Source organism: Phascolarctos cinereus, unplaced genomic scaffold (genome assembly GCF_003287225.1).
Source record: "Phascolarctos cinereus isolate Bilbo 61053 unplaced genomic scaffold, phaCin_HiC Scaffold_8;HRSCAF=390, whole genome shotgun sequence".
Lineage (NCBI taxonomy): Eukaryota > Metazoa > Chordata > Mammalia > Diprotodontia > Phascolarctidae > Phascolarctos > Phascolarctos cinereus.
Genome location: NW_027556291.1, coordinates 2826011 through 2851134, shown reverse-complemented (window position 1 = coordinate 2851134; position 25124 = coordinate 2826011). Strand labels below are relative to the sequence as shown.

General features: G+C 55.0%; 1 protein-coding gene across 3 annotated transcripts; it reads right to left on the bottom strand.

The window, feature by feature from the left end:
• Positions 1-1047: 1047 nt before the first annotated feature.
• Positions 1048-24720, bottom strand: MED12 (mediator complex subunit 12). Of its 3 annotated transcripts, none has more exons than XM_078147750.1 (44): positions 24533-24720; positions 24070-24174; positions 23197-23388; positions 22544-22703; positions 22270-22442; positions 22008-22118; positions 21619-21873; positions 21167-21313; positions 20938-21037; positions 20704-20840; positions 20178-20309; positions 19499-19625; positions 18462-18691; positions 18253-18333; positions 17945-18115; positions 17601-17744; positions 15910-16029; positions 15578-15721; positions 14712-14875; positions 14390-14521; positions 13856-14086; positions 13541-13685; positions 13290-13410; positions 12971-13072; positions 12173-12286; positions 11572-11738; positions 11265-11444; positions 9889-9960; positions 9324-9460; positions 9007-9168; positions 8572-8683; positions 8339-8428; positions 7921-8030; positions 7508-7643; positions 7166-7327; positions 6221-6595; positions 5963-6110; positions 5512-5717; positions 5231-5308; positions 4928-5145; positions 2190-2430; positions 1698-1844; positions 1445-1526; positions 1048-1273 (listed from the first exon to the last, which is right to left on the bottom strand). In XM_078147750.1, exons 1-44 carry the CDS (start codon positions 24629-24631, stop codon positions 1230-1232), a joined length of 6504 nt encoding a protein of 2167 aa, XP_078003876.1. In that variant the 5' UTR covers positions 24632-24720; the 3' UTR covers positions 1048-1229. The 3 variants fall into 3 exon arrangements, with proteins under 3 accessions (XP_078003876.1, XP_078003878.1, XP_078003877.1); XM_078147752.1 differs by having other exon boundaries at positions 1761-1844; XM_078147751.1 differs by having other exon boundaries at positions 1698-1841.
• Positions 24721-25124: the final 404 nt, after the last annotated feature.

The following is a 25124-nucleotide window of genomic DNA, read 5'->3' as shown; positions in this document are numbered from 1 at the left end:
GAGAGGGGTAGAAGGCTGCATCCCTGCTCTGTGCCCCAGAGGGCAGATACCACCCCACCCCTCCCACGTGGTGCACACTGCTTTTCCCAGGTTCTCCCAAAGTGGGGGGTCATTTGATCCCCATGAGTAATGACTCTCCCAATCCCCAAATCTCGTCTGTTTCTTTCCAATGACTTGAGGGTTGGATCTGTGTCTTCGCCCTGGTCACCCAGCACCTCCCATTAGCGTGGGTCAGCTCTGGGGTCATTTCCTCACTCAAGGTCATTTACCAAAGGCATTGTTAGCCCTACCCCGACACCCTTAGGCTTTGGGGATGGCCAAGGACTCATCTGGGGAAGAGATATCTACTAGAACTCTGGCTGGCTAGGCAGCTCTCATTGTAACCCACTTCTGGCCCAACCTAGCTCCTCACTTGCTTCTATGCACATTAACCGGGGCTTGTCCTTAAGCTTTTCCTTTTGTGTAATGGCAAGGATCAAGACATTATCACCCCTGCGGCTCAGGAAGAGTCTCTGAAAATTGACCAATAAGGCAGATGACGGCAGACAGGCCCCCTTGGCGGTGAGCAGCTGACACACTCCTGCCTCATTGTGAAGGGGAGCTCTGAGACTGAGACTTGGGTCCAGGGGGCCTCTTCCCCTGCTGGGGCTACACAGCTCGAATACCTGCACCTCCCCTTAACAAGCTGATCATCAGGCCAACGGGCATTCCCCAGATAGGGAAAAGAGTGTGGGCTTGCAGTCAGAAGTCCTGGGTTCAAATTCTGCCTCAGACACTTAAGGGGATCCTGGACAAGTCATTTAACCTTTCTGGGCCTCAGTTTCCTCCTCTATAAGATCAGGAGGTTGGCCTCTAAGGTTCAGTTTGAAATCTTTGACTTTATGAACTGGGGAAAGAACAGGCTGAAGGCCAGGGGGTTGGGCTTCATGACCTCTAAGGCCCCTTTCAATACCATGTCCTAGGCCATGTCACCTATGACTTTTACACCTTCCCCTAAGCCCCAGCCACCCACCCCTATCCCAGCGAACACAGAGCCCAAACACTCCCTTTGCAAAGAGGCTCTGTGTATTGGGTGCTGCAGCCAGCCCCGGGGTGTCTGTATAAATAGCGTACAAAACCCGACAATGCGGCAGCCTCATCTTAACAAAAATACGAAAAACTCATTAAAAATGGAGCCCAAGGAAGGGGCCAGGGTCAGGTCCAGTCAACAGGCAGCTCCTTCAGGTGGCTTAGTATCGTCCAAACATGTTGGTGTTGGGCTGAGGCTGGGTATCTGTAGAGATCAGAGATGATCAGGGCTGGGACAGCAGGGGGCAAAGTCATATGGGCAAGGAGGGGCTGCTCTGAGGGTACCTGAATTCTCCTCCCCCTCCCCATTAGGGAGAAGCCCCCACAACCCAAGGGTGGGGCAGGATGCTCCTGAGGAAGGAGGAAGCTAGCTTACTGGAGAGCTGCTGCTGCAGCTGCCGGACCAGAGCTGCTGTCTGCTGCTGCTGCTGGGTCTGCTGGAGGCCCTGCCGCTGGAACTAAGGGCACAGGAGAGAAAGATCCTGATCACACCTGCCCTTGCATCGGAGTGTCCTCCCCGAATCCTCATGCTGCCCGACACTTGGCACTCCCAGCCTTTGGTCCATGCCTCCTCCCGTGCTCCCCCCCCCAACCCCGCTCCTCCCTGTCCCTGTCCCTGTCCCACTCACAATGGGCTGCATGCCCAGCCCGGGCGGCTGTCCCTGAGCCTGGGGCTGTGGCACGGCAGCTACCTGGGGCTGCGGCTGTGGCTGAGGTGGCGGGGGTGCCGCCTGCTGTTGCTGCTGCTGCTGCTGCTGCTGCTGCTGCTGCTGCTGCTACAGGAGTAGAAAAAGGGGACACAATTGGGTCCAAGTTGAGTCAGGTTTAGGGGCAGAAGGATGGGAAGGAGCTCTTTGGGATCTCCATTTTGCCCCTAACCAGAGTTTTCAGAGGGCCTAAGGGGCAATTTCTTGGGGAGGCAACCCTGACTCCCTCTTCCTAGAGTTCCCTGGGGAGCATGGCCAGGCCCCATGGGCTACTCTCCAGGCCTCAAACCCCTGGCCCTCCTCCATCCTGGGGGGTGGGGTGGGGAGGGATGGGATAAGTGGCTGAGCCCAAGGCCCCTAATACAGTCAGCTGATGAAACCCTAGGCCTAGGGCCAGCCCTACCTCCCACTCACCCTCAGGATCTGCTGCTGCTGCTGCCGAATGTGGTATTGCTGCTGCTGCTGCTGCTGCTGCTGCTGCTGCTGCTGCTGCTGCTGCTGCTGCTGCTGCTGCTGCTGTTGCTGCTGCTGCTGCTGCTGCTGCTGCTGCTCAGGCAAGATGGGACTGGGGCGAACACCAGTGGGAACCCCCTGAGCACTCAAGGGGGTCATGGTCCCCATCATAGATGTTTGCTGTAGTGGCTGGTGGGCAAACCTGCAAGGCAGGGCAGAGCACCAAGGAGAGGAAAAGTCCATTGGTACCTGAGCTGGAAGGGATCATCTTATCCATTCCCCTGCTTCCAAGGATAAGCACTCTTCCCCAGCCCAGGCTCTTAAGAGACCTCCAGGGGGAGAGAGAGACAGCATCCTAGCACCTCAGCATTGTCTGCCTGCCTTTACATGTCAATTTTTCCCACTAGCCAGCAGCAGCCAGTTTTCTGTCTGGGCTTCAGGGAGGAAGGAAAAGCAGGCCTTGGGAGTGGACGATTAGACTTGATATGTTCATTAGTCTCTTTGCCTGGGCCTTGAAGATCAGAGATTTTCCCCATACCTCCCTCCTCTCACATTCTCCTTTCCAGACTATGGTAGGTGAAGTTTTTCTCCTTCATTACCAGCCTTTGTATATATGTATTCTTTCTCTGACTCTTCTTCCTTCCTCTGCCTCTTCTCTGCTTGCCCCCCTGGGCCCAGACCAATCAGCCTTTTCCTCTCTTGTCCAATACTTGCACTCCCCCAGAGGACTCAGCTACTGCCAGGCCTTCGACCATCATCCCTACGCCAACCAGTCCCAAATACAGCTACATCCCTCCAGCATCAACCTTGCGCATGCACCCGACTTCCTGTCTCCCACTTTTCCCCAAGACAACCCCTACCTCCAATGTAACAAGGTCAAGACTCAGCCAGTCATTCAGAGGCCTGCCGGGAGGACATACCTCCCTCCTCCCAGGACAGCTGGGCCAAGCAACATGACAGAGATGTTTGCTGTTGGGCACAAACAAGCTGGGGGTCTGGGGTGACTAGGAGCACTGACAAATGCCAGCAATAGTGTTCAGAAGCATCCAGAACTCCTTTGCAAAGGAAAAACAATTCCCATGCAAATGGTGGCCTTCCTCCTCCCCAATAATGCCTCAGCTATTAAGAGGCCCCCTCCAGCTGCAAGATTCCCGCTTACCTATGGTTCTTGCAGCCCCCATATCCTCAGTGACGGAGTCACCAAGCCCTCCTTTGTCTTGTCTAGCCCTCAAATTCATCTCTTCCTTTTCCACCCCCACTGCTGCTACAGTGAGGCCAGGTTGCTATCCCTTCCTTTTGTGCTCAATATGGCAGCCTCCTAGAGCTACTCCCACCCTGCTACTGCCAGGCTTTTTCTCCCATGAGCCCTCTTCCACACGACTGCTGGCATATTCATCTTTGTAAACCACTTATTTCTTCAGGTCCTCACCCTGACCAAAAACTGCCCATGGCTCCCTATTTCCTACTGGATCGGGTCCAAATACCTTAAGCCTGCCATTCAAGGCCTTCTATCAACAGATCCGTCTTCCCAATTCTCTCCAACACAATCTCGACCTCCAACTTGAGGCCAATTGCTCTCCTGACTGCTGCCCCCCATGCCTGCCCCTCTCCAGTGGTCTAGTCATTCCTGCCTCTGGACCTTTAAGGGCTCTGTGTTCTTGCATGGACAATAACTGTTATCTTTATACTCTGTTCTGCTCCATGGTCAACCAGATGCTACTCGCCCTTTCCCTCCTCTTGTTTCAGGCTTCTTCAGGCCAATTTACTGACACAGCAAAGAATCTGGGAAAGAGCTAGGAGTCAGAGGAAGTGGGATTGAATCTTAAGGGCTTTACTACTGCTGTAGATGCTTAACAATTTGGTGGCCATGAGCAAGTGGCTTCCTTCTCAGATCCTCATTCTTTTCATCTGTAAAATGGGGACACTGATGCCTCTTTCTCTCTCCTCCAGAACTGCTGTGCTCGTGACTGGGAAGGCATGTCATTATGTCCCTGCCATTGTGGTGACAGCTTTGACTGGGCACTGCTGCCCAATCAAAGGGGAATTTGCTTGCAGCCTTCCTTTACCCACAGCCTGGCCACTCTCCTTTCTTATCGATTCTCTTTCTGACCCAGAATACCTCCTAGACTGTCTCGGCTCAGGCTGCTTCCCTAGGCCTTTAATGGTAGTCTCTGCCCTCCTTTCTCAGCCAGGCACAGTCCTCCCAGTCCCATGGGAAGCCTGGTTGCACTGTTGGGAGGAGGCAGCTTCCCTTCTCCTGGGGTGAGTCCACCTGACTTTCGCATCCCCCCCCCCAAAGGCCACACAATATTACATGAGAAGTGTGTCTGGGTTGGTATCTTTTCCCCATTCTAGATGGCATGGCCTTTGAGGGCATGTGTGCACACACACACACATACACACACACACACGTGTGCACACACACACACACACACACACACACACACACACACACACCCCTTGCAGCTCCCTACTAAGTCAGAAACTCTGGTGGACTGGGTGACCTCTAAGGACCTTTGAATGCTAAGATTTTAGGATCTGAAGGCAGATTCATTTTATTGGAGTCTCAAGGTACATGACTAGTAGTCCCAAGACTGGTCACATACACATTCCTAATCCAAATGTACCTCTGCCATCAGTGGTACTCCCCACCTCACCCACTTTCCCACTTCTGAGCCCCCATCAATACCCTTAGCTACCTTTGAGTGGTGGGCAGTCCATGCCCATAGCCTGGGGCCTGCTGGTGCACATAGCCACTGGGCCTCTGCTGGAGGTGGCGTGCAGGGTCCACAAGAGTGGGGTTGGCAGCAGGGTGAGGGCTCTGATACGGCTGGCTGGAGTAGCTGGGGGGCACCATTGTACCTGCTGGGCCAGCGTGCTGCTGTAGTCCGATGTGGGAACCATAGGGAGTATAGCCCTGGGAAGAACAGGAGAACAGGTCAGGACCAAGAAAACTCCAAAGTCTTTGGTCCCTTCTCCCTTCCTTCCTCCTCTTGCCTTACCTGAGAAGCCTGCAGTGAACCATAGGAGGAATTTGGGGCCATCTGGCGGACAGGTGGTTGGCCTAACATCCCCTGACTCTGTAAAGGGAAAGGACACAGAGATTTGGCCTTCTCCCCTTCCCCTTTCCCTGTCTTGATCCCCTCCTTTCCAAGATCTCCTTCTATACATTTCCCACCCTAAACATCTGCTCTGGATGGAGCTTGGACACTTCAGGGCCCTTTCCATGCCCTCCCTATCCCACACTCCCTTTCCTAAAGTCTCTTCCTTCCACCCCTCTTACCAGCTTGGCCTGGAGCTGCTGACGTAGGAGTTGGCCCTGTGGCACTGGAGGCTGCTGTTGCCGGTACACAGGAGTCTTGTAGGAAGGGTCAATACTTATGACCCCAGTTATGGGTGAAGGTAACACCCCAGAGTATGATGGTCGGGTCTGGAGCTTGGGTACTGGCATCCTTACTGGGCGATACGTGGTATCCAGGCGAGGGCCCCCTGGCAAGGAGAAGAGGCTGAACTGGGAAAGCAGAGGGCTCAGAAGTAGGCACAGGGCTCTAATAGAGGGTGTGGAGGCTCAGAATAGTGGTCAACCACCTGGGTTCTCTAGGCTTTTCGTCCCTTTTTTAGGCTCTGGGGCCAGTCACCTTCCTATTCTGCCAAAGCCAGGCAGGGAGCAGCCAGCCAGCCATCAAAAGGCCCTTCTCAACTGGATGACTTTCCCCACTGGAGTTGACACTCACCTGCAGGCAGAGGCTGGTTCTGGGTGTAGAGAGTCACAGGTGTTTGGGGATAGCCAAAGCGAGATATGGAGCTTCCGGTGGCATGATGCAGGAGGTCTGTGGGCACTGGAACATAAGAGGCACTCCGCCCTGGGCCCAGTCCATAGTCCTGCATGTGGCAAGGGAGAAGAGAGAGTGGGTGAGTGGGGGACATGGGGAAGAGCCTGAAGCTATACAATTTCTTCTGTGGCTTAAGTGCCCACCCCTCAGAGAGCTGACCTCAGTCTTGCTGGCTGCCTGTGGACGCTTCTTGCTTTTGGGAGGCTTCTTCTTGCGCTCCTCTGTGCTAGGGGGAGCTGCCCCAGCCTTGTCAGGTTTGGGGGGCTCAGGTGCCTTCTTCTCTGGCTCCAGAAGAGTTGGGGCGGGTGGCTCTTCATCCTCTGGGGGCAGTGGCAGCGGCTCCAGGTAGTAGGTTCGGGGCCGAGGTCGCAAGTGGGTATGGTAGAGCAAGAGGCGCTGCTGCTCTTCCCCCCTTGCCACCCGCCGGTCTACACGCACAGTCCCAAACCAGCCCCAGGACAGTGGTGCTGATGGCTTCAATCCTTCAAAGAGATCCCAAGGCGAGATCTTCTGCTTGGTGGAGACTTGGAGGCCCTGCCCAGTGAAGGAGAGAAGGACAATGTGCGTGAAACCCTGGAAACACAGGGCAGAGAAAGAGACTGTGGCACATGAGGAGAGAGCTAGCTGCTCCACTAGAGGCGGATGCAAGGCGAAAGGAGTGGGTGGAAAGAGATGAGAAAATGTGTGTCTGGCTATAATGGACATGTGGCTGCTTCTGTGCCCAGTGCCTTCACCTTAGCGGGCTCTTAATGACTGCCTGCTGAACAGAAATTCTGTTCCACTTCATCTTGTTGGACTTGGCCTAGATCTGGGCCACCAGCCATGTGATGGGTGGGACAGGCGGACACACCTTGGGCAAGGAAAGGTGCATGGGGTACAAAGAAGGGGACAGGGTGCACAGACATGGTTGGAAAAGTGAAAGAGCTAGGAAGAGAGGCGAGTGGTGCTTCAGGAAGGCATGGAGGGTGGTGGGAAAGACCCGTCAAGTGATCAATGGCGAGGCAAGAGTGTCCCCTGGAATCCAGAGACCAGCCAAGTAAGAGCTCATGGCCAGGGAGAGGGAGAGTCAGGCTGGGTGGACCCGTGAAAGGGAGTGGAACATGCCTCCTTCTTGAAGATGGAATCAAAGCCAGCAATCTTATTGCCTTTGGTGTCAATGAGGGAGCCCTGTGGCTCGCAGGTGATGACATCTCGCGTCTGCTTGGGCAGCGGCAGGAGCTGGCGTACCTTTTCCAGACTGTCAGACTGACGTTCCCCTAGCTCCTTCTGCAGGCACAAGAAGGCAGGGAAGGGCCCGTGGTCAGGAACCACCCCTGCCCCAAAGAACCAGGAGAGGGGGCAAACCGAAGGCAGGCCGGAGCTCAGCTTAGAACAAAGGGCTAGGGAATCGAAGCTGGAGACCAGGGTGCCAGCCCCAGGGAGACCCCCTCCAGCCCCTCTGCTCACCCGTAATTTCTTCACCAAATTCATGTATGCCCGTTTGTTTTCCTCCATGCTTCCCTGAGAAATGCTGGACATGTCTGCAGCCAATGTCCCATTGATCAGCACACTCAGCATATCCAGCACAGTGGTGAAGAGCTCACTGCAAGAGGGGTTGGTACACACATGGGGCCACCCACCCAGATGGGCACACACACACACAGGGACAGGATGGCAGTAATGTTTTTGCCAGACCAGGTGACCTGTGAGTCACTGTGGAGGGAACAAAAGGTACCAGTGGTGTTCCCAAGGCCAAGGTATCCATGGGAGTCAGAGCAGCAGTTTGCAGTGTGGATGGGGGTGGGGGGATGGGGACCTGTGGGGGTACATCAAAGCAGAGACTATTTGGTGGCTGGGCTGGGATCTGGGGGAGGTGTTACTTGTTGGACTGCATGTCGACGGTGCCGCTGATGATAATCTCCAGGAGCAGAACGGCCCACTCAGTAGTCTGCTGGGTACTTCGCTGGACTGTGTCAAACATGCCCCCTACCTGCCAGGATCACAGGTAAAATCTGACCGAAATGATGGGCCAACCCTGACAGTGAGCGTGACTGCCCCTGCTCTGAATCTCAATATCCTCATCTGGGGGGGGGGCGGCGCGCGCTACCTGCATTTTGTAGGCAGCACTCAACCCAGGCTCGAGTCTGCCAGCTCCTGCTGGGCCAGCCCAGTGTTCCAGCCTGCCCTCTCTCCCACTTTGGGGCAGCTGGTGGTCCTCCCCCCCCCACCTCGATGTGCCAGGACTCCTGCTCCCTCAGTGTTGGCCCCTGAGCCCTGCCCCCGGCCCCCAGGGCTCACCAGGTTAAGCCTCAGCTTCAGGGCCTCATGCATCAGTTGCTTGGGCTTACAATTGTCCAAGTATTGGTCATCCCGCCAGTTGTTAACAATCTAGGAAAAAGCCAGGTAGAGCCATACCACTGTGGGATGGGAAGGCAGGGTCTGCCCTTTGGGAAGCATGCCACAGCACTACGTGTGCCCTTCCACTGCCCGCACTTAGCTGGGCCCAGCCCACTCTAGGTTACCGTACATACCTGGTGTACCTGGCTGTAGAGGGAGGTGAGGAGGCCCTCACGCTGCTCATCCTGCCCCTTCAGACAAGTCAGCACCAGGGACAAGAAGGGCTGCTGGCTCAGCAGGGACATGCTAGTGGAAGAAGCCGGGGATAAGGGAAGAAAGAGGGAGCAGAGACTGGAAATGGGGATCCTAGGAACCTCCCCGCTTTTAAGTGGGCTTCCCCTCCAGTTCCTAGAGCTCAGCAGCTCTCTTCTAGGCCCCAGCTTCTACTCCCTGGGATTGATCTCTCCTCTGTGTTCTCAGGCCAGGCCCATCCCCTATCTGATCTCCCACTTAACTGCCAACTCTGGATTTGCACCTTTTAATTTCTTCTACCCCAGGGTCCTTCCTAGGGCCTGACCTAGCAACCCCACTCCAGCCCAATGCACTCTGGTCCTCCACTGCCCACTCACCTCTTCTGTTTCTGCCTGTCCCGCTCCTTTCGGGAAGAGGAGCCCAGGTGCTGCCCCTTCTCCAGCTCCTCCCCAGCAGCTTTCAGCACATGGCCCTGCACGGAGGTGGGCAGCTTGGCAATGAGCGGAGCCACTAGCCACACCCCAGAACGCTCCAGGGAGCTGGGGTGGGGGGAGGAAGGCAGATATGGTTGTGTTGGGTCAGGGGCGAGCAGAGTGTGGCAGGCAGGGCCAGTAGGGATTTCCCCCTCCCCCTCCCAGGGGTCCATGCCAGTATCTCCATGGGCATATGGGGGCCCAAAAGGCTTTGACCCCACCTGAGAACAGGCTTAGCCTTGTTGTTGCTGGGGGGCACAGTGGCAGCAGGGCCTCCTGCGGCTGCCCCCGTCTCTGCTGACTGCTGGAAAACTTCAATGGTAGCCTTGGCAATGTTCTCCAGGAGGGAGTTCATCTCCTGGGGAGGACGAGGGGGATGGGAGGGCTACATAGCCAGCTGGAGGCGCAGGAGGGCAGATGGTGGGAGGTGATGGCAGGGGTGGAGGAGGAGGAGGGCAGATGGCAGGGTGGGGGACAGGACTCCATTGGAAATCCTGCCCTCCAGCATCTCCATTTTCTCTACCGCCCCCCCCTGCTCTCTACTTCATCTCCCCACCTAGATCACCGGCCCCCAAAGCAGTCTTACCCCTCCACACACCTCTGACCCTGAGCCCCACTCAGCATGTTTCCCTACCATCAGCCGCCCATTTCTGTCACCTTCCCTCCTCTTTTACCTCTCCCAGACCAGAAGCCCTGGGGCCTTCTCTGCTGTCCCGACTCCCTATCCCTCCCCACCCCCCACCAGGCGGGGGTAGGAAGGGAAGAAGGGAGCACTTTAGTACTCACATTGTTAGGGGTCTGTTTGATCATGAGCTGCAGCTCCAGGGAGGATTGCCGCATGGTCCACTGGTCTAGATTCTGCAATACAGGTCCCAACCGACCCCAACACCCCAGCCTCCTTAGCCTCCGGTCTCCTTCTCCCTGAACCCAAACCTCCCACAACCCAGTGCCCAGAAGCCCTCACCTCAAGCAACAAACTTCAAAGTCTCAAAAGCAACATGGTGGAGTGTTGAAGTCATTTACTCTTGTGACCCTTACAGAAGTCACTCCACCTTAGCCTCAGTTTCCTCATCAATGAAATGGGGCCCATACATATACTACCTAAACCTCACAGACTTTGAATGAAGTAAGTCTATATTATAAAACCTTAAAGTCTGACCAAGACGGGAGCTGACCAAAAAGGGACCCAGAGAAGTCATTTGTCCCGCTCCTTCAGACAGGACAACACTAACCGGACAGACAAACCCGGCCACATGTAATGCCAAGAAGCCTAAATGAGGCCAGGAAACCTGAGCTGGAATCCCGACTCTGATGCTTACTGAATCTGGGCAGGCCACTCAACCTCTGGGAGCCTCAGTTTCCTTATTTGTAAACTTACAGTCCTATCTCAGAGAGGGGTTGCAAACCTTAAAGGTGCCACTGAATCAGGTTCAATTCAAACAATCTGCATTCACCCTGGGTACCCCATGAACAAGGCACTGTCCTAGGCCCCAGTGTAGAAGGGTGAACTAGTATTAGATTCCTTTGTACTTAACACAGCCCAATTTAAGCCACGAGGGAGAGCCACAGAGGAGAGTGTGCCAGCCCCACCTGGAGGCCAGAAGAACTGGAGTCAATTCTGACCTTAGACACTGACTAGCTTGTGTGACCCTGGATAAGTCACTTCACCTCTGTGTCTACCTGAGTTTCCTCACCTATTTCCCAGGGTTGCTGTGAGGACCCAAGGTGCTGGGTAAAGCTAACAGTACTATGTCAATGCTCACTGCCACTGTTCCTATTCTGTATGGGATCCCTACTAGATGGGTCTCAGAGGGCACAAATGGCCTCCCTCCCTGACAGCTTCCCAGCTGTGTGACATACAGGATTTCTACCAAACACTTGTGCAATGAGTCCATGACAGAACCTACTCACTTGCTGACCACAACGGCCCCTTAGCTGGCCATCTCCAGCTACTGCCAAGACCACTGGGAACTTCTGGGCCCAGGTCCTTGTCTTGGCATGAACGCCTTCCTCGGCCCAGCAAGCAGCACACACCTACCCCTAGCTCTCTGCCCTCAGCTCCTGCTGGCCCTTTGGCTGCTTCCTCTTCCTCCTCCTCAGTGCACATCTCCCACCTCCCACCTCCCACCCTGCCTGGCATCTTGGCTGTCTCTCTCCCATACCTGGAGAATCCGTTTGATTCGCTGCCGTTGGGGGTTGTCTCCGTCCTCATTGTCTAGCAGCCGATGTGGGTAGCAGATGAGCTGCATGAGGCGCTGGGCCTGGGCGCTGCTCAGCACAGGGTCCTGTAGGTCATTGCTGTCTTCACACAGGGACTTGAGGCAGCGTTCTCCTACCCATTCCTGGGGGAGAAAAGGGGAAGAAATGGTGATGGGGGGAGCGGAACAAGGTGGAGAAAAGAATGGGGTAGGATGAGAATGGGCTGGAGAATGGGTCATTGAATGGCCTAAGGCCTAAAGGTGCACTGACCTGCTGGCAGATGCTGCGCAGCACGTACTTGGCATAAACGTCCAGACTGGCTGTCTCCACTGAGAAGCTTCGGCCCCCAGGCCTCCGGCCACCCCCACCCTCCTCCTCAGGGAGCTCATCTGCCCCTCCTGCTAAGGTGAAGCCTGAACCCTTCAGCTCAGCATCCCCTATGGTCCAGGGAAGAGAAAGGAAGAAAGGCAGTCAGGCCTGGACACAAGAGAAGGAAGGGGACTCTTTTCCTCCCGTCAGCTTCCCCTAGCCCCTCCTCCCCCCGCCAGCCTCCCTAAAATGACCACCCTCTAGAGCAGGGGTTCTTAACCAGGGGCCCTGGAACCTGGTTTGCTTTTTTTTTTTTAAACTTCTTGATAACTCTATTTAAATAAAATGGGTTTTCTTTGTAATTCTATGTATTTCATGTTATGCATTTCAAAACAAGTTATTCTGAGAAGGCAGGGTCCACACACGGGCTTTCCCAAACTGACTGTAAAAGGGGTTCCGTGACATACAGAAAGGTGAAGAACCTGGGCCCTAGGGGCGGAAAGACTGTCCTCTGTGGCTCAGCTGGTACCGTGCCCATGCTCCAACCCCCCCCAACCCCTACCAAGCACAAATACAGCCTTGAGCACAGCAAACACAGCCCCATCTACAATGCGGTTCTGAGAGGCAGCCAACAGGTGCCGATCACAAGATGAACGGATCCCAACAGCGGGCTTGTCTGTGGAGAGAAGGCTAGTCAATTTAATAAGCCTACTGTGTCCCAGGCACTAAGAATATAAAACATGAAAACAGGCCCTTGTCCTCAAGGACCTTACAGCCTACTGTGCGGAAACTCCCCACATGCCCCTAAGTAAGTCCAAATAAGTGCCAAGTCATTGGCTGATGTGGGAGAGAGTCCTCACGGAGGAAGGGACATGCTAAGGGTTCCAAGAGGCAGAGGGTGAGACAGGATATGTGAGGTCCTATACAGGGAGCAGCAGGTAGGCTGCAATACCAAATGCATGAAGCGGGGGAGTAATGGGAAATCAGCCTCTAAAAAGTAGATTGGAATTTCAAGAGAGTTCATATCAGGGAATTGTTCGGTAGTTTTTCAGTCGCGTCCAGCTCTCCGTGACCCCATTTGAGGTTTTCTTGGCAGAGATACTAGAGTGGTTTGCCATTTTCTTCTTCAGATCATTTTACATATGAGGAAACTGAGGCAGACAGGGTAAAGTGACTTGGCCAGGGTCACACTAGTAAGAGTCTGAGGCCAGATTTAAAATCAGGTATTCCTGACTTTTGGCACAGCACTGTGTGTGTGCTGCCTGTGTATCAGGGAACAGGATGGAACAGTCAGTGAGATACTCCAGGGTACCATCCCCAAGTCCCTGGCTAGTAAGGATCAGCAGTCAGGCCTACTTACTGCCATCGGCCTGGCAGGGGTTGAGTTGAGGTGTCTTAAAAAGATGGAGCAGGATTCGGCAGGTGAGGCGGGCACCCGGTTCAGAGTCCTGTTCACTGCAAGCTGGTAGGGCAAAGCGATACTGAGCTAAGAGAAAGACAAGGCTGCCCCGACTAGAAGGAAGGGCGGGGACAGATGGGGGTGTGGTAAATGTTAGTAGGGCAGTGAAGCCAGGAGCCAAGAGGCTGTGTCTAAGCCAGAACCCAGGACTTGCCATGAGAAGTCAGTCAAGGGGCCTGGGCTCAAAAGCCTCAGGAGGACCTCTGGGGTGCTTACTCACCAGCATTGAGCAGTGAGGGGATGGCTGCACAGCGGATGAGATCCTCTAGGAGAAGGCACTGCCGGGCGATAAGGATGGCGACAAAGGTGGCAAGGGAGTCATGAAAAGACAGGTCACTGACCTGGGAAAGAAAGGTAAGCTCAGATATCCAAAGCAGTACCCTTCGGCTGGGAGCCTGATGACTAGACCCCAGGCCTGGCTCATTGCCCCCTCCCTGCTCCGCCCACTCTACTTCCTCCCTGTAGGCTCACATCTACATTGCAGAGCAGGTCATTAAAGCCACAGGTGCCATTATTAGAAGAGCAGCATAAGGCCTTCAGTACTCCAAGCCACTCTGCACTCAGGGCCTTGCAGTAACCAGTCAGTTCAGCACACAGGATGGCAATGTCATTCACCCTGGGAGAGAGGGGACATTCCTTGGGAAAAGTCAGGGCCTCCTGCTCCCCTTTCCCTCCTCCTCCCTGAACCAGCCCCAGCCTGGAGCTCCATTGCCATTTCTACCCTAATGGCAGAATGCAAGAAGGGGTGTTGCCCCCACCCACTGGGGCACTGGGCCCAGCCCATACCGGTCAGGATCATGGTGGCCCACACAGACATGCATGAGGGCATTGCAGACAAAGCTGTATCTGTTGGCGGGGTTCTCACTGAGGCTCTTGCCCAGTCCGGTGTAGTAGGTGAAGGTGTGTGCTGCTGGGTTCTCCAGTGTGTCAATCATGAATTCAGGGGCCCATCGCATGTTTGACTCAGAGGGCTCCACGTTGCAATAGATAGTGTTCTTCACCTTTGAGCAAAAGTCGCTGTGGGGGGGGGGGGCGGGCAGGGAGAGAGCAAAGCATGACAAAGGTGAGGGAGACCTGGTACGGGGAGGGGCAGAGACTTGGACAGACTAAAAGGGACAGAGGGCCTCAGGGCACACAAAACAGGCCTCAAATCAGTGCCTAGGCCCAGGAAGCCAAGGACACCAGGAAGCACCAGGGCTACATGGAGGGCTCAGCCTAGGCCATGAATGATAACAGCAGTCCCAATCAGGCTACTCCAGGCTGGGCAGGAAGGGGAAGGGGGGAGCAAGCCTAGTCCCTAGGTCTCTAGCCTTCTCTCACCTGAAGAGCTCCCCAAACTTGCTCTTTAAGTGGCTGCAGGAGGTATACAGATCATACAGATAGGCTAGGATGCAACGTTCTGCAGAGGAGCCATCCGACCGGTTCATGCCATGCTTTACCACCCCACAAAGACTGATGGGGGATGAAAAAAGAAGGCAGGGTTAGCTCATGGCTGGGGGGAAGGGGTAGACTTTCATGTTCTGGCCTGGGGTGAGAGGTGGTGGGGATGGGGTGTGGGGGGCCCACCTGCTCCTCTACTAACCCCTCAGCCTTTGGAATTAGGCCTCCCCTGGCCCAAGGAATTCCAGGCCTCTATGCTCACCCCTCAAAGACCTGTGCCATCTGGTCCTGATTGAGGATGAGGCAGGCATGGTAGTGCCTCAGCACAGCCACAATGCACAGGCACAGGCTGGTAGTGTAACTGCCCACAAGGTCTGAGGACTTGAGAAGCAGCTCGGCCTCCACCACGCTCAGTTCATTCAGCAGCTGCCAATGTAGGCCAGGAGGAAAGTAAGAAGATGACTTTTTCCTTCCCTTCTGTGCCCTATGCCCTCTCCCTACATAGAGTCTCTCTCTGATCCTGGGCTCCTTACCCCACAACTACCCTTCCCCAGTGACTAGTGACACAGGAACCACCTCCAGGGGAGGGTTTTCCCCAACAATCTGGTGGTGGGGGAGGAAGGGAAGGGCTTTGGACCCTCCCTCTCATCTGGCCCTTAGAATGTAGGGATCCTCAGGGAGTCACAAAGCATTAGGTAGAGACAATATGGCATGCCACAGAGGATAACAGCTTTGGAGTGAAAAGACCAGGGTCCCAGGCCCAGCTCCTCCATTTACTTACTAGCTGTGTGACCTCAGCCAAGTCTCTATACATAGAAAAGCCCCTGTTTTCCAATGAGGATGATACTACCTATCTCAGTTGCTTGTGAGAAAAGTGCTTTGTGAAAGCTAAGAGCCTATAGGAGTGTGAGCTGTGTGAGCAAGCCTGCTGCACCATCTCCCATCAGTCTCTGCACGTTGGGCCTTCTGCTAGCTGCTGCCCTGCCTATCCTAGCCTAGCCTGGCCTGGCCTGGCCTAGCCTAGCCTAGCCCAGTCTAGCCTAGCCTAGCCTAGCCTCGCCTGTTGCACATCATGACCTCATGCCCCCAGGGAACGCTCTCTCCAGCCCTCACCCTCCAACTCCCCACCTGGATAGCAAAGTCGATGAGGCCACTGATGCTGAGTGAATATTCCATGAGGTCGAAAATGAACTGTACGTGCTGTACCAGGGGCAGGTGGTATGACATGCCAAGGGCAAAGCTTGTGATCTGCTCCAGGACATTCCGGGAGACCTGGGGAGGGCAGGGCAATGAGGCTGAGCGGCTGAGCTGAGAAGCGCCAGGGGAGAAGGGAAGGGATGTGCCAGGGAGGCTTGGCTTGCTCAAAAGAAAAGAATAGGCAAAAGGAAGAGACAGGAGGATGGAAATGAGAGTGAGGAGGGAGGACTGAAGGTATTGAAGCCTAGGCCTAGGGCCCATACCTGAGCTGTGACTTGGTGTTGATCATAATGTGAAAGGTGTTGAAATTTGGAGAATATATCCTCTGCTGTGGGGAAGGCTTCAGGCCGATTCCGTCTCCTCTTCTGGCCATCTTCCCCACCTGTGGGACAGTGGGAAGGATGGACAGTCAAAGGACAGACTACAACTGGAGAGAAGCTCATTGGGCATTTGAGACTGACTAGAGAGGGGCCCTTGTAGAGGGCTACATGCTGGTCTGGGGAGGCTGGTGCCTATTGCTTGCTTTGTTTACAGTACACACAATAAATGTTGAAGTTTAAGAGGTCAGAGTACAACTTTCAAGGAATAAGCTCTCCTCAGAAGACATGAAACTGTTTCCAATGGAATAAAGTCAATAATCCCTTAAAAAAAAGGTTTGAATAACCCAAGAAATGCAAATGCCAACAGTCTTCAAGTATCACCTCCCAGCCATCAAGCTAAGCCAACAAGACAAAGGTGGGGCAACTCGCTGTTGAAGGGGCTGTGGAAAGGCAGGCAATTTCGCCACTTGGAATGCAACAGCAGAGAGATTCCATCGTTCTGGAAGTCTATTTGAGATTGGGCAGGAGAAGCTGCCAACTGACCTACACTAGTACTACCACAGCCCAAGGAGGCTCTGGAGAGGCCCAGCAGCTGGACAAGTATCCTGTCTGTGATCAAAGGGAGTAGGGAAATGGATCAGGACCCAGTGAATGGAGCACAAATCAACTACAGCTGGCTCACTGCAATGGAACGGAATATTACAGTGGGATAAGCAAGGAGGAATAGAGAGAGCTCCAAGGAGCATGGGAGGATCAAGACAAGGGGAGAACAGAGCCAAGAAGGCAGAGCCCAGAGAACATCATGCAACCTAAGTGCATCAAAGTAAAAAGCCAAGTTGCTTCAAGGCCACCTCCCACCCGGCTCCTCCCTGCTTGCTACAGCTGAAGGGCAGCCTTCCCCCTCTCTGGGAACAATATACAATCTAACTATTCCTGCTTCTGGAATGGATTTTGTAAGGGAGTTTGGAGACAAATATCTGTTGTGTCTGAAGAAAATGTGGCAATCTATCTCTTGTGGTTTATTTGTTTGTTTTTAACCAAAAGAGAAATGAGTACAGAGGGGGAAGTATCTGGGCAAGAGCTGCCAGGAACTGTACTCCTTCTCCGAGGAGAACCTTCTGCCCCAAGCCTCCCAGGGACCCTTCTGCACCTCCCAGAGACCCTTCTGCACCTCCCAAGGACCCATCTAAACCGCCCAGGGACCCATCTGCACCCCCCAGGGACCCTTCTGCACCTCTCAGGGACCCATCTGCACCTCCCAGGGACCATTCTGTACCTCCCAGGGACCCATCTGCACCTCCCAGGGACCCATCTGAACTTCCCAAGGACCCATCTGAACTTCCCAAGGACCCATCTGAACTTCCCAGGGACCTATCTGAACTTCCCAGGGATCTTTCTGCATCTCCCAGGGACCCATCTGCAGAGATCTCTTGACATTTCTCAAAAGACCAGCAAACGTCAGCCAGTCTGCAGAATGGAAGGGGAATGAGAAGGGAAGTTTCAGAGGGAGCGTAGCTCTTCCTGAAGGTTCTTGATGATGAGCCCTGACCTTTGAGAAGTCCCTGTCCTGGGGGAGAAGATGAAAAATAGAGCGACTTCAAGGGCCTTGCCCCTGGGAGGGCTTGATACTTCCCAGTTTCTGCTGTGCCCTTGCGGTTTAGCACTTTCAGGATGTCCTTGGTAATCTTCTTGATGGCATGGCGGGCATCATCTCTCTGCTTTCCTACCCCGAACAGGACTACTAGTCGCTGGTTGCACTCATGGCTGCAGGCCTCCTCCTGGGTAGTGCCAGTAGTCTTGTCAGACTCACCCAACTTGGCCACAAGCCCACCCTTGATCATGGGAAGCCCATTAATTACTCTTTCTTGCATATACCTCCCTTCTCCCAAGGACACCCACACCCCATCCCTGGAGCATATGCCCTGGGCACAATGCTAATGAGGCGTGGGTAGACCAGCAGGAGGTAAGAGGTATGTACCTGGGGGATGGGGAAGTGTGTGGCATACTGCACATGGCGTGGCTGCTCATAGAGAACCCCCAAGGTCCCCTCTGCTTTCTCCTTAAGTAGTGGTTTCATCTCTTTCTCACCATCTGGTTTCTCAGGGGATGGGCTGCCTTTCCCCTCACAGTGCATAGTAGGAGAGAACATCTGAGGAAAGAAGAGAAGGCAGAACATCTGGAGAGAGGGCAGAAGCCCTAGGGAGAGAGAAGAGCCAGGAGCAGAGGAAGAAGAGCAGTGGAAAGAAGAGAGGACCAGGACCCCTCCACAGCCAGGGTCCACCTTACCGAGAAGTCAGGCTTTTCCATGTCCTCAAAGAGCGTGCTGGACCCAGGGTCAATGTCCATAGACTCGGAGAGTCCGGGGTCCTGAGGCCACAAGTAGACACAGGCAGTGAGTGGGAGCTCTTCCCCTCCCACCTAGCTTAGGGGGAAGAGTGCCCAGGCTCTCTGGGTGCCAGCTAGCTTGGCAGGGGCCAAGGACATGAAGCACTCACTTCTAGCTTGCTGCTGCTACTGCCTTCAGCATCTTTTCGCTCAGCGTCATCTGGGGGGTCATCAAAGGGAGAGGGGGGTCGGGGCCCCGGTGCTCCAAAGGCCAAGTCGCCTCGGGAGATGAGGGTGCAAGTGTAGATGTTGTGGGAGAAGACGTCATGGCGAATCAGCTCACAGAACAGGAGCACCAGGTTGAAGAACTCCACTCTCTCGCTCTCACTTCTCGGATCAGCTGGAGAGACAGAATGGGGTGAGGAGGAGGAAGCACAGGGGAACGAAGCCAAGTGGAGAGTGCCTGCCTGGCCCCACTCAACACTCCTGGGAATGTACCTTGGACCTAGATACAACAAGAAAACTTCACTGATACAGAGAGCTGGCCTCAGTTTGCTAGGAGTCCTATTATTCTCCTACATGGGTCTTTTTCAAATGAAATTTTCAATTTTAATAAATATCTATTAAGTATCTGCTATGTGCCAAGCACTGCTAAGAACAGTACACATCTGGTGTTATTATTATTATCTCTATTTGACAGATGAGGAAACTGAGGCAGACAGAGGTAAAGTGACTTGCCCCGGGTTACAAAGTGACCTGAGTTCCCATGGTCAAATTTGAACTCAGGTCTTCCTGACTTCAAGTCTAGGGCTATATCCAATGAATCACCTAGCTGTCCCTAATGCCATGTAGACCGGCTCCTACAGAGACAACACAGCTGTATGGTTCGGGCTGCAGTCAGACTCCTCAGTCTTCAGTGACTGGGCCCACGTCCAGCCAAGTGTCTCTAGGCGCAGCTAGGTGGCACAGTGGATAGAGCTCTGGTCTTGGAGTCAGGAGGACCTGAGTCCATATCGAGCCTCAGACACTTGACGCCTACTAGCTGTGTGACTTGACCCTGAGTGCCTCACCAAAAAAGCAAAAAAAAAAAAAGTAGCCAAGTATCTCTGTGGAGAGGCCCCTAGGAGGCTTATCATCAGGTGCGGGTTGGGTTGGGTTTTTATGGGGGAGGAGGAAGGAGCAGCTGCCAGGGGGCAGCGAACCATACTTAGCATGGGTGCCTGTGTGTCCAAGAACTGCAACAGTACATCCTGGAAAATGGGAGCAGTGGGAGCAGACAGGGAGCCTGACGAGATGGAACCCTTCTCATCCACTGCCTCGGACTCTCCACAGCGCTGGCAGGAAAGACAATAGGGAAGGCATTTCTTTCTTTTTTTTTAAAATTAATTTATTTTGAATTATCAACCATCGCTTCCATAAGCTTTTTGAGTTTAAAATTTTTCTCCCCCTCCCTCCCCACCTCCTTCCCCAAGAAGGCGTGCAATCTGATATAGGCTATACATATACATTCCTATTAAACATGTTTTCACATTAGTGATGTTGTAAGGAAGAATTAGAGCCAATAGGAGGAACCACCCGAAAGAGGAAACAAAACACAACAAGAAAAAGAAAAACAATAGCAAACAGTCTGCTTCGATCTCTACTCAAGCTCCATAGTTCTCTCTTTGCATGTGGACAGCGTTTTCCAGCAGGAGGCCTTGGGAGGTGTCTCAGATTGGAAAGTATTTCTTGACTTCTAGTTCTCTCACTCTCAAATTATCTACTCCAACCTCCACCTTGGAATTCTGCTCTCCATCCCTGAGGCTCTCTCTGACCTCCATTATTTGCCATCTCTGCTCCCTCCTGCTGGGCCCCACAACCCCTCCCTCTCTGTTCTCCCTTCTGACCTCCGCCTCAATCTCTGCCTGTCTCTTCTCCAAGAGCTTGGCAACCACCATAGCCCGGTGGCGGCCCGAGCGTTTGCAGCTGACAGCCCATTCACACAGCAGTGCCACCACAGCATCATCATCTGGGGAAATCTGGGAACAGAAGGAAATAGTCATTAAGGGTCTCCTTAAGTACTTAGGTTATAAGTACCTATATTATCTCATTGAAGCCTCCCTATAACCCTGGGAAATAGGCACTATTATGATCATATTTTACAGTTGAGGAAACTGAGGCAAACAGAGGTTAAGTGACTGGGTCACACAGCTAGCAAATTTCTGAGATCTGAATTCAGGTTTTCCTGACTCTGGGCCCTCTGACAGAAGAGACAGCAATCAGCACTATTTTAGGCCTGGTAACATCAAGTCTTCGGACAAACACTGGCCAGCTTCATATGTCGCTACTCCTTTGCCTCATATCCATCTTTGCCTTTCCCATTCCTCTCTCCATTCCCCAGGCCCCCTTGAGCCCCAGCCCCTGGCTGCGTACCTCATGGCCATCTTTACTGGGCCCTAGTCCAAAGATGCGATTACACAAAGAGTCTAGAGAATTGCTGAAGTCAGAACGCTCAAAGCTGTGGCTGTCCAGCACTTCCAAAGTGTGAAGCACTCGGCCGATGGTGAACCCTGAAGGGGAGGCAGTGGATTAAAGTGGACCTCCTTCAGGGATTCCCAGCGCATCCCCAACCACTTGTGCACTGTCTTTAAAAACCCAGGGACCTACCTGCAGTTGTCTCTTGGCATTTCTCAAAGGACCAGCGAACTTCAACTGCCTGGCCCCGCTCCTTGATCTGCTGTTCAATTTCACGTAATTTTGCCCGAACCTGCACCGAGAGAGGGGGGAGTGGGGATGGAGCCTAAGGCTCTCAGCGTAGCCAAGAGGAGAAGCAGCACCATGAGGAGCCCCTCGCAGGGAGCCACGCTAGCGTCAGCCGATGAGTTAGTTAGGGTACCTGCTGAGTGAAGGCCGAGTTGCCCCCAGGCATGGGCAAGTTGGAGGGAGCAATAGGTAGGTGGTCAAGAGGTGAGCCAGTCTTAATCCTGCTATCAGTCAGTGAATAGTGCCAGACGAGCGCACTGGGGCAGCAAAGAAGGATGCTCTGGGAGACAAGCCGACCAAAAAGGCCAGTTACCAGGAGTCTCTCCGAGACAAGGCCAAAAGCGGTAGGCTCCTGCCCAGCATGAGTCCCACCAGCTCCAGTATGGAGGGCAGGCAGTTGAACAAGAGGCCTCCTTCCCTACTTCCCCCCCCTCACACACACACACTATACCCCTTTGACTTGGGAGCCTAGGATGCCAGCTCTGGGCTGCAGGCCCTGACTCCCAACCCTAGTAAGACAGTCATCATGGCCACCACCCAGAGCCAGACCCATCTCCAGCTCACCCCAAAGGCTTGGCCACTCACCTGAAGGATACAGCTGAGCCCAAAAACCAGAGGTCGATGCTGAGGACACTGAAGCAATTCACCAAAGGGTGTGGAGGGCTGGCTGCCGGCTGGGGGCTGAGGAGCAGGAGTGGGGGGCAATGTGCTGCTGGGCTGAGTCGCAAGCACATGGGGAGGGTGGCTGCTCACACCATCCAGCTGCAGGGCCAGTCTCCGAGTGCAAAAATAGGCAAGACGTCGAGAGAGGTATGCAGACTGAACAAATTCCCCTGAGTACTGTGGAGAAGACATGGCACTCAGAACCTCCCAATTCTGGGCCCCTCCCTCCAGCCTGACCCCTTGCACTGAAGGGTCGTAGCTCAGAGGCTGGCCTCTGGCCTGCCTGCAAATCTCAGGCTCTAGGGCCTCACCCGCAGCAGCAGGGGCAGCAGGAGCTTGAGCAGCTCATCCTCTCCAGGCCGGATTTTCTCAAAACACTCGAGGACCCAAGTCAGGAACTCATGCCTGTCCAACATCCCGTCCTGAAAGTACCGGGGTAGGAGGAAAATCAGAGGAGAGAGAACAGCATAGAGAGAGATAGCCTAGGATTTTGAGGGAATTGAACTGTACCAGGATCAGGCTCCGCTTGGTCCCCAGCACATTTAGCCGCCCCCCCCCCCCATTTCCTGCTACCTGGAACATGAACATGGCCAGCTTCTCATTGTAGTCCCACTGCCGAAGGGCTGTCTCCACCTCATGGGGGAGGGACCCTGAGGCAGAAACACAGCTCCCAGGCCCTGGCCGGTAGAATTCAGCCATCTTCTGCAGCTGCTCCCACAGATACTTGGTGATAATTTGGGTCCACTCTGGAAGTGGGACGAAGAAAGGGATGTTGAGAAAGCCAAGTGGTGGGGGGGGGGGTGAGGGGGATCGGAGGTGTCTCTGTTCTGATTTTGGTGTTACTCACCCATGAAAGGGTCAATGACATGCTTCTTCTTAACCTTGGTCTCTGTGATTGCTGCATAGTAGGCACAAGTCATCTTGATGAGCCAGGCAGCCCTCATCACTGGTACTGTGTACTTAGCCAAATAGCCAAACACTTCCTCCTTCTTACCAAAAATGGGCACCTACAAGTGGATGCCAGAGGGATTCTGAGGATCCTAAAGCTGCTTCCATGGAACCCATTTCTAAGCCAAGTGAATTGAATCCCACTGGCCTTGGGGCTAGTTACAAAATCAGAAGCCTCCCTTCAAGGCCTTACATACAAAAATAACAGGCTTATCAGAGAAAAAAGACCATGAATGGCTCAGCGCACCAAGAAAGTTTGCACACAGAAGGTGGCACATGGCTTGCCCCCATGGAGCTAGCTCTGAAGGACACTAGAGAGTCTACGAAGTGGAGGAAAGCACCTTCAGGCCTAGGGAACTGACTGTGCATAAAAGGCAGGGAGGCAGGAGACAGGTCAATGAGTGGGAGAAATGGCAGAAATGCCACTGGTTTGGTGGCAACAGAGAGTATGGGAAGGGAAGCAATACGAAGTCAGGCTGGGACAAGCTGCAAATGGCAAGAGGGGAGAGCTGACAGCTGGGAGCCAGGAGGCCCCAGGAAGCAACACCTCACCTTCTTGGCTAAGTGTGTGAGTGGCTTGGTGCCAGCCAAGTCTGTGAACCAGGCGTGGATGGCACTCTGGGAACGTGCAGTGACCAGCCAAAAGTTATCCTTCTGATTCACCTGGGGCTTTCGGCGCCCCGTATCAGGTAGGGTATTACAGCGAAGCTTCTCTGCAATGATGCTGCTGAAGTTGGAGCTGATCTGAGATGGGGAGAACATTGGAGAAGTGGTCCTGCCACATGGCCAGGCTGCAGCTGGGAAGGAGCCTCCCCTCCCCCCCCAGCCCACCCTCTTGGCAGATGGGGTAGCAAGGGTCCTCCAGTGCGGCCCACTTCTCCCAGGGGCCAGTGCTATGCACTCTCCCTACCCTCTTTGGAAGTCAGTGAGAATGGCTGCCTAGGGAGAACTCTGGTGGGGAGGCTAGCTGAGGAGAGCTAGCTGGCTGGCTGGAGGGCCTCCTTAAGAGAAATGGTTAGAGTGGGCAAAATGGGAAGGGGTTCTCTGGGGGAGAAACTCCCTCTGGGGCTAGATGAGGAGGGCTAGGAAGGGGGGACAGACTGGGGATAGCTGAGAACTAAGCAGGGGGTACTAAGTGAGGAGAACTAAGTGGGGAGACTAGGTGAGAAATAAGTTGGTGGGGATTAGCTGAGAAGAAGTCATGGAGGGGACTGAGAAGGGGGGGCGCCACTAGCTGAGGAGAACTCTGGGGGGAGGGCTAGCTGAGGAGAGCTGGGGGGGACTAGCTGAGAACTGGGGAGCAATCACTGGAGACCCTCTTGGTGGGGGGGGAGTCACCGGGGTAGCAGTCACCAGGAGCCCTCCTGGCCTTGGGGAGGAGTTCGGGGGTGGTCAGCAGGGGCCCGGCCCCGGGTTCCAGCTCACCTTGGCCGGGTTGAAGTTGACGTTCTTGGCGCTGCCGTGCTCATCCCCGGACACGGCGGGCTGGTTGTTGAAGCCTTGCTTCACGTTCAAGGCAGTCAGCTCATCCTGAGGGACAGGGGGACGCTTGAGCCATAGGCGCTTGGGCCCCGGGGGGACCCTCGCTGACAGTTGGTGACAGTTAGCCGCCGGCCGGCCGCCTGTCCCCAACTCTCCCGGGGAAGGGGGACCCGGCCTGCCAACTTTGGCGGGGCGCCGCGGGCGGGGCCCTCGGCATCCTCTCGGGCCGAAGGAGCCGGGACAGCGGCGGCCGGCGGCCCGCGCGCCACCCCCCCCTCCAGCCCCCAGCCCCCAGCCCCCAGCCCCGGATCGCCGGCAGGCCCCCTCCCCCCCTCCCCCTCCCCCTCCCCCCCCCCCCCTCGCTCCAATCCCCCCCCGCCCCCGGGCCGGGCCGCGCCGCGCGTACCTCCTTCTGCTTGGGGTCCTGAGGGTAGACGTCGGGCGGGCCCAGCCGCGGCCGCTTCAGGGGCCGGTGCTCGTAGCTCAGGATGCCGAAGGCCGCCATCTTGGCCAGCAGCCCCAAGCCGCGGCGGCGCCGGCTGGGCCCGGCCCGGAGTGAGGAAAGCGAGCGAGAGACGACTGAGGGCCGAGAGCGGAAGGGGGCGGGGGCAGGGGCGGGCGAGGGCGGGGCAAGGTCGGGGGCGGGCTCGTGGGCGGGGTCATGCGCTCGTGGGCGGGGCCGGAAACGGGCAAGCGCCCGGCGCCGGCCAGGCCGGGGAAGGGAAAGAGCACAGCCTTTGAGCTCCGAGCCACGTGCGGCTGGCTGGCCGCCTCCGGCCTCCCTCCGCCCCTCTGTGCCCCCTTCCCGCTGTTCCTTCGTCCTTCCAGACTCCACCCATCTGCCTGTCCTAGGGCACCTGCCTGCTCCTCAGCCACTCGCCGGCCCCGGGACCCCAGGCCCTCCATGCCTCCGGAGCCGCCTCAGTTTCTTCCTCTGTCCAATACGGCCCAGGGTGGAGGGAAGGGGCAAGCATCTCCGAAACCGATGTGTGCCCAGT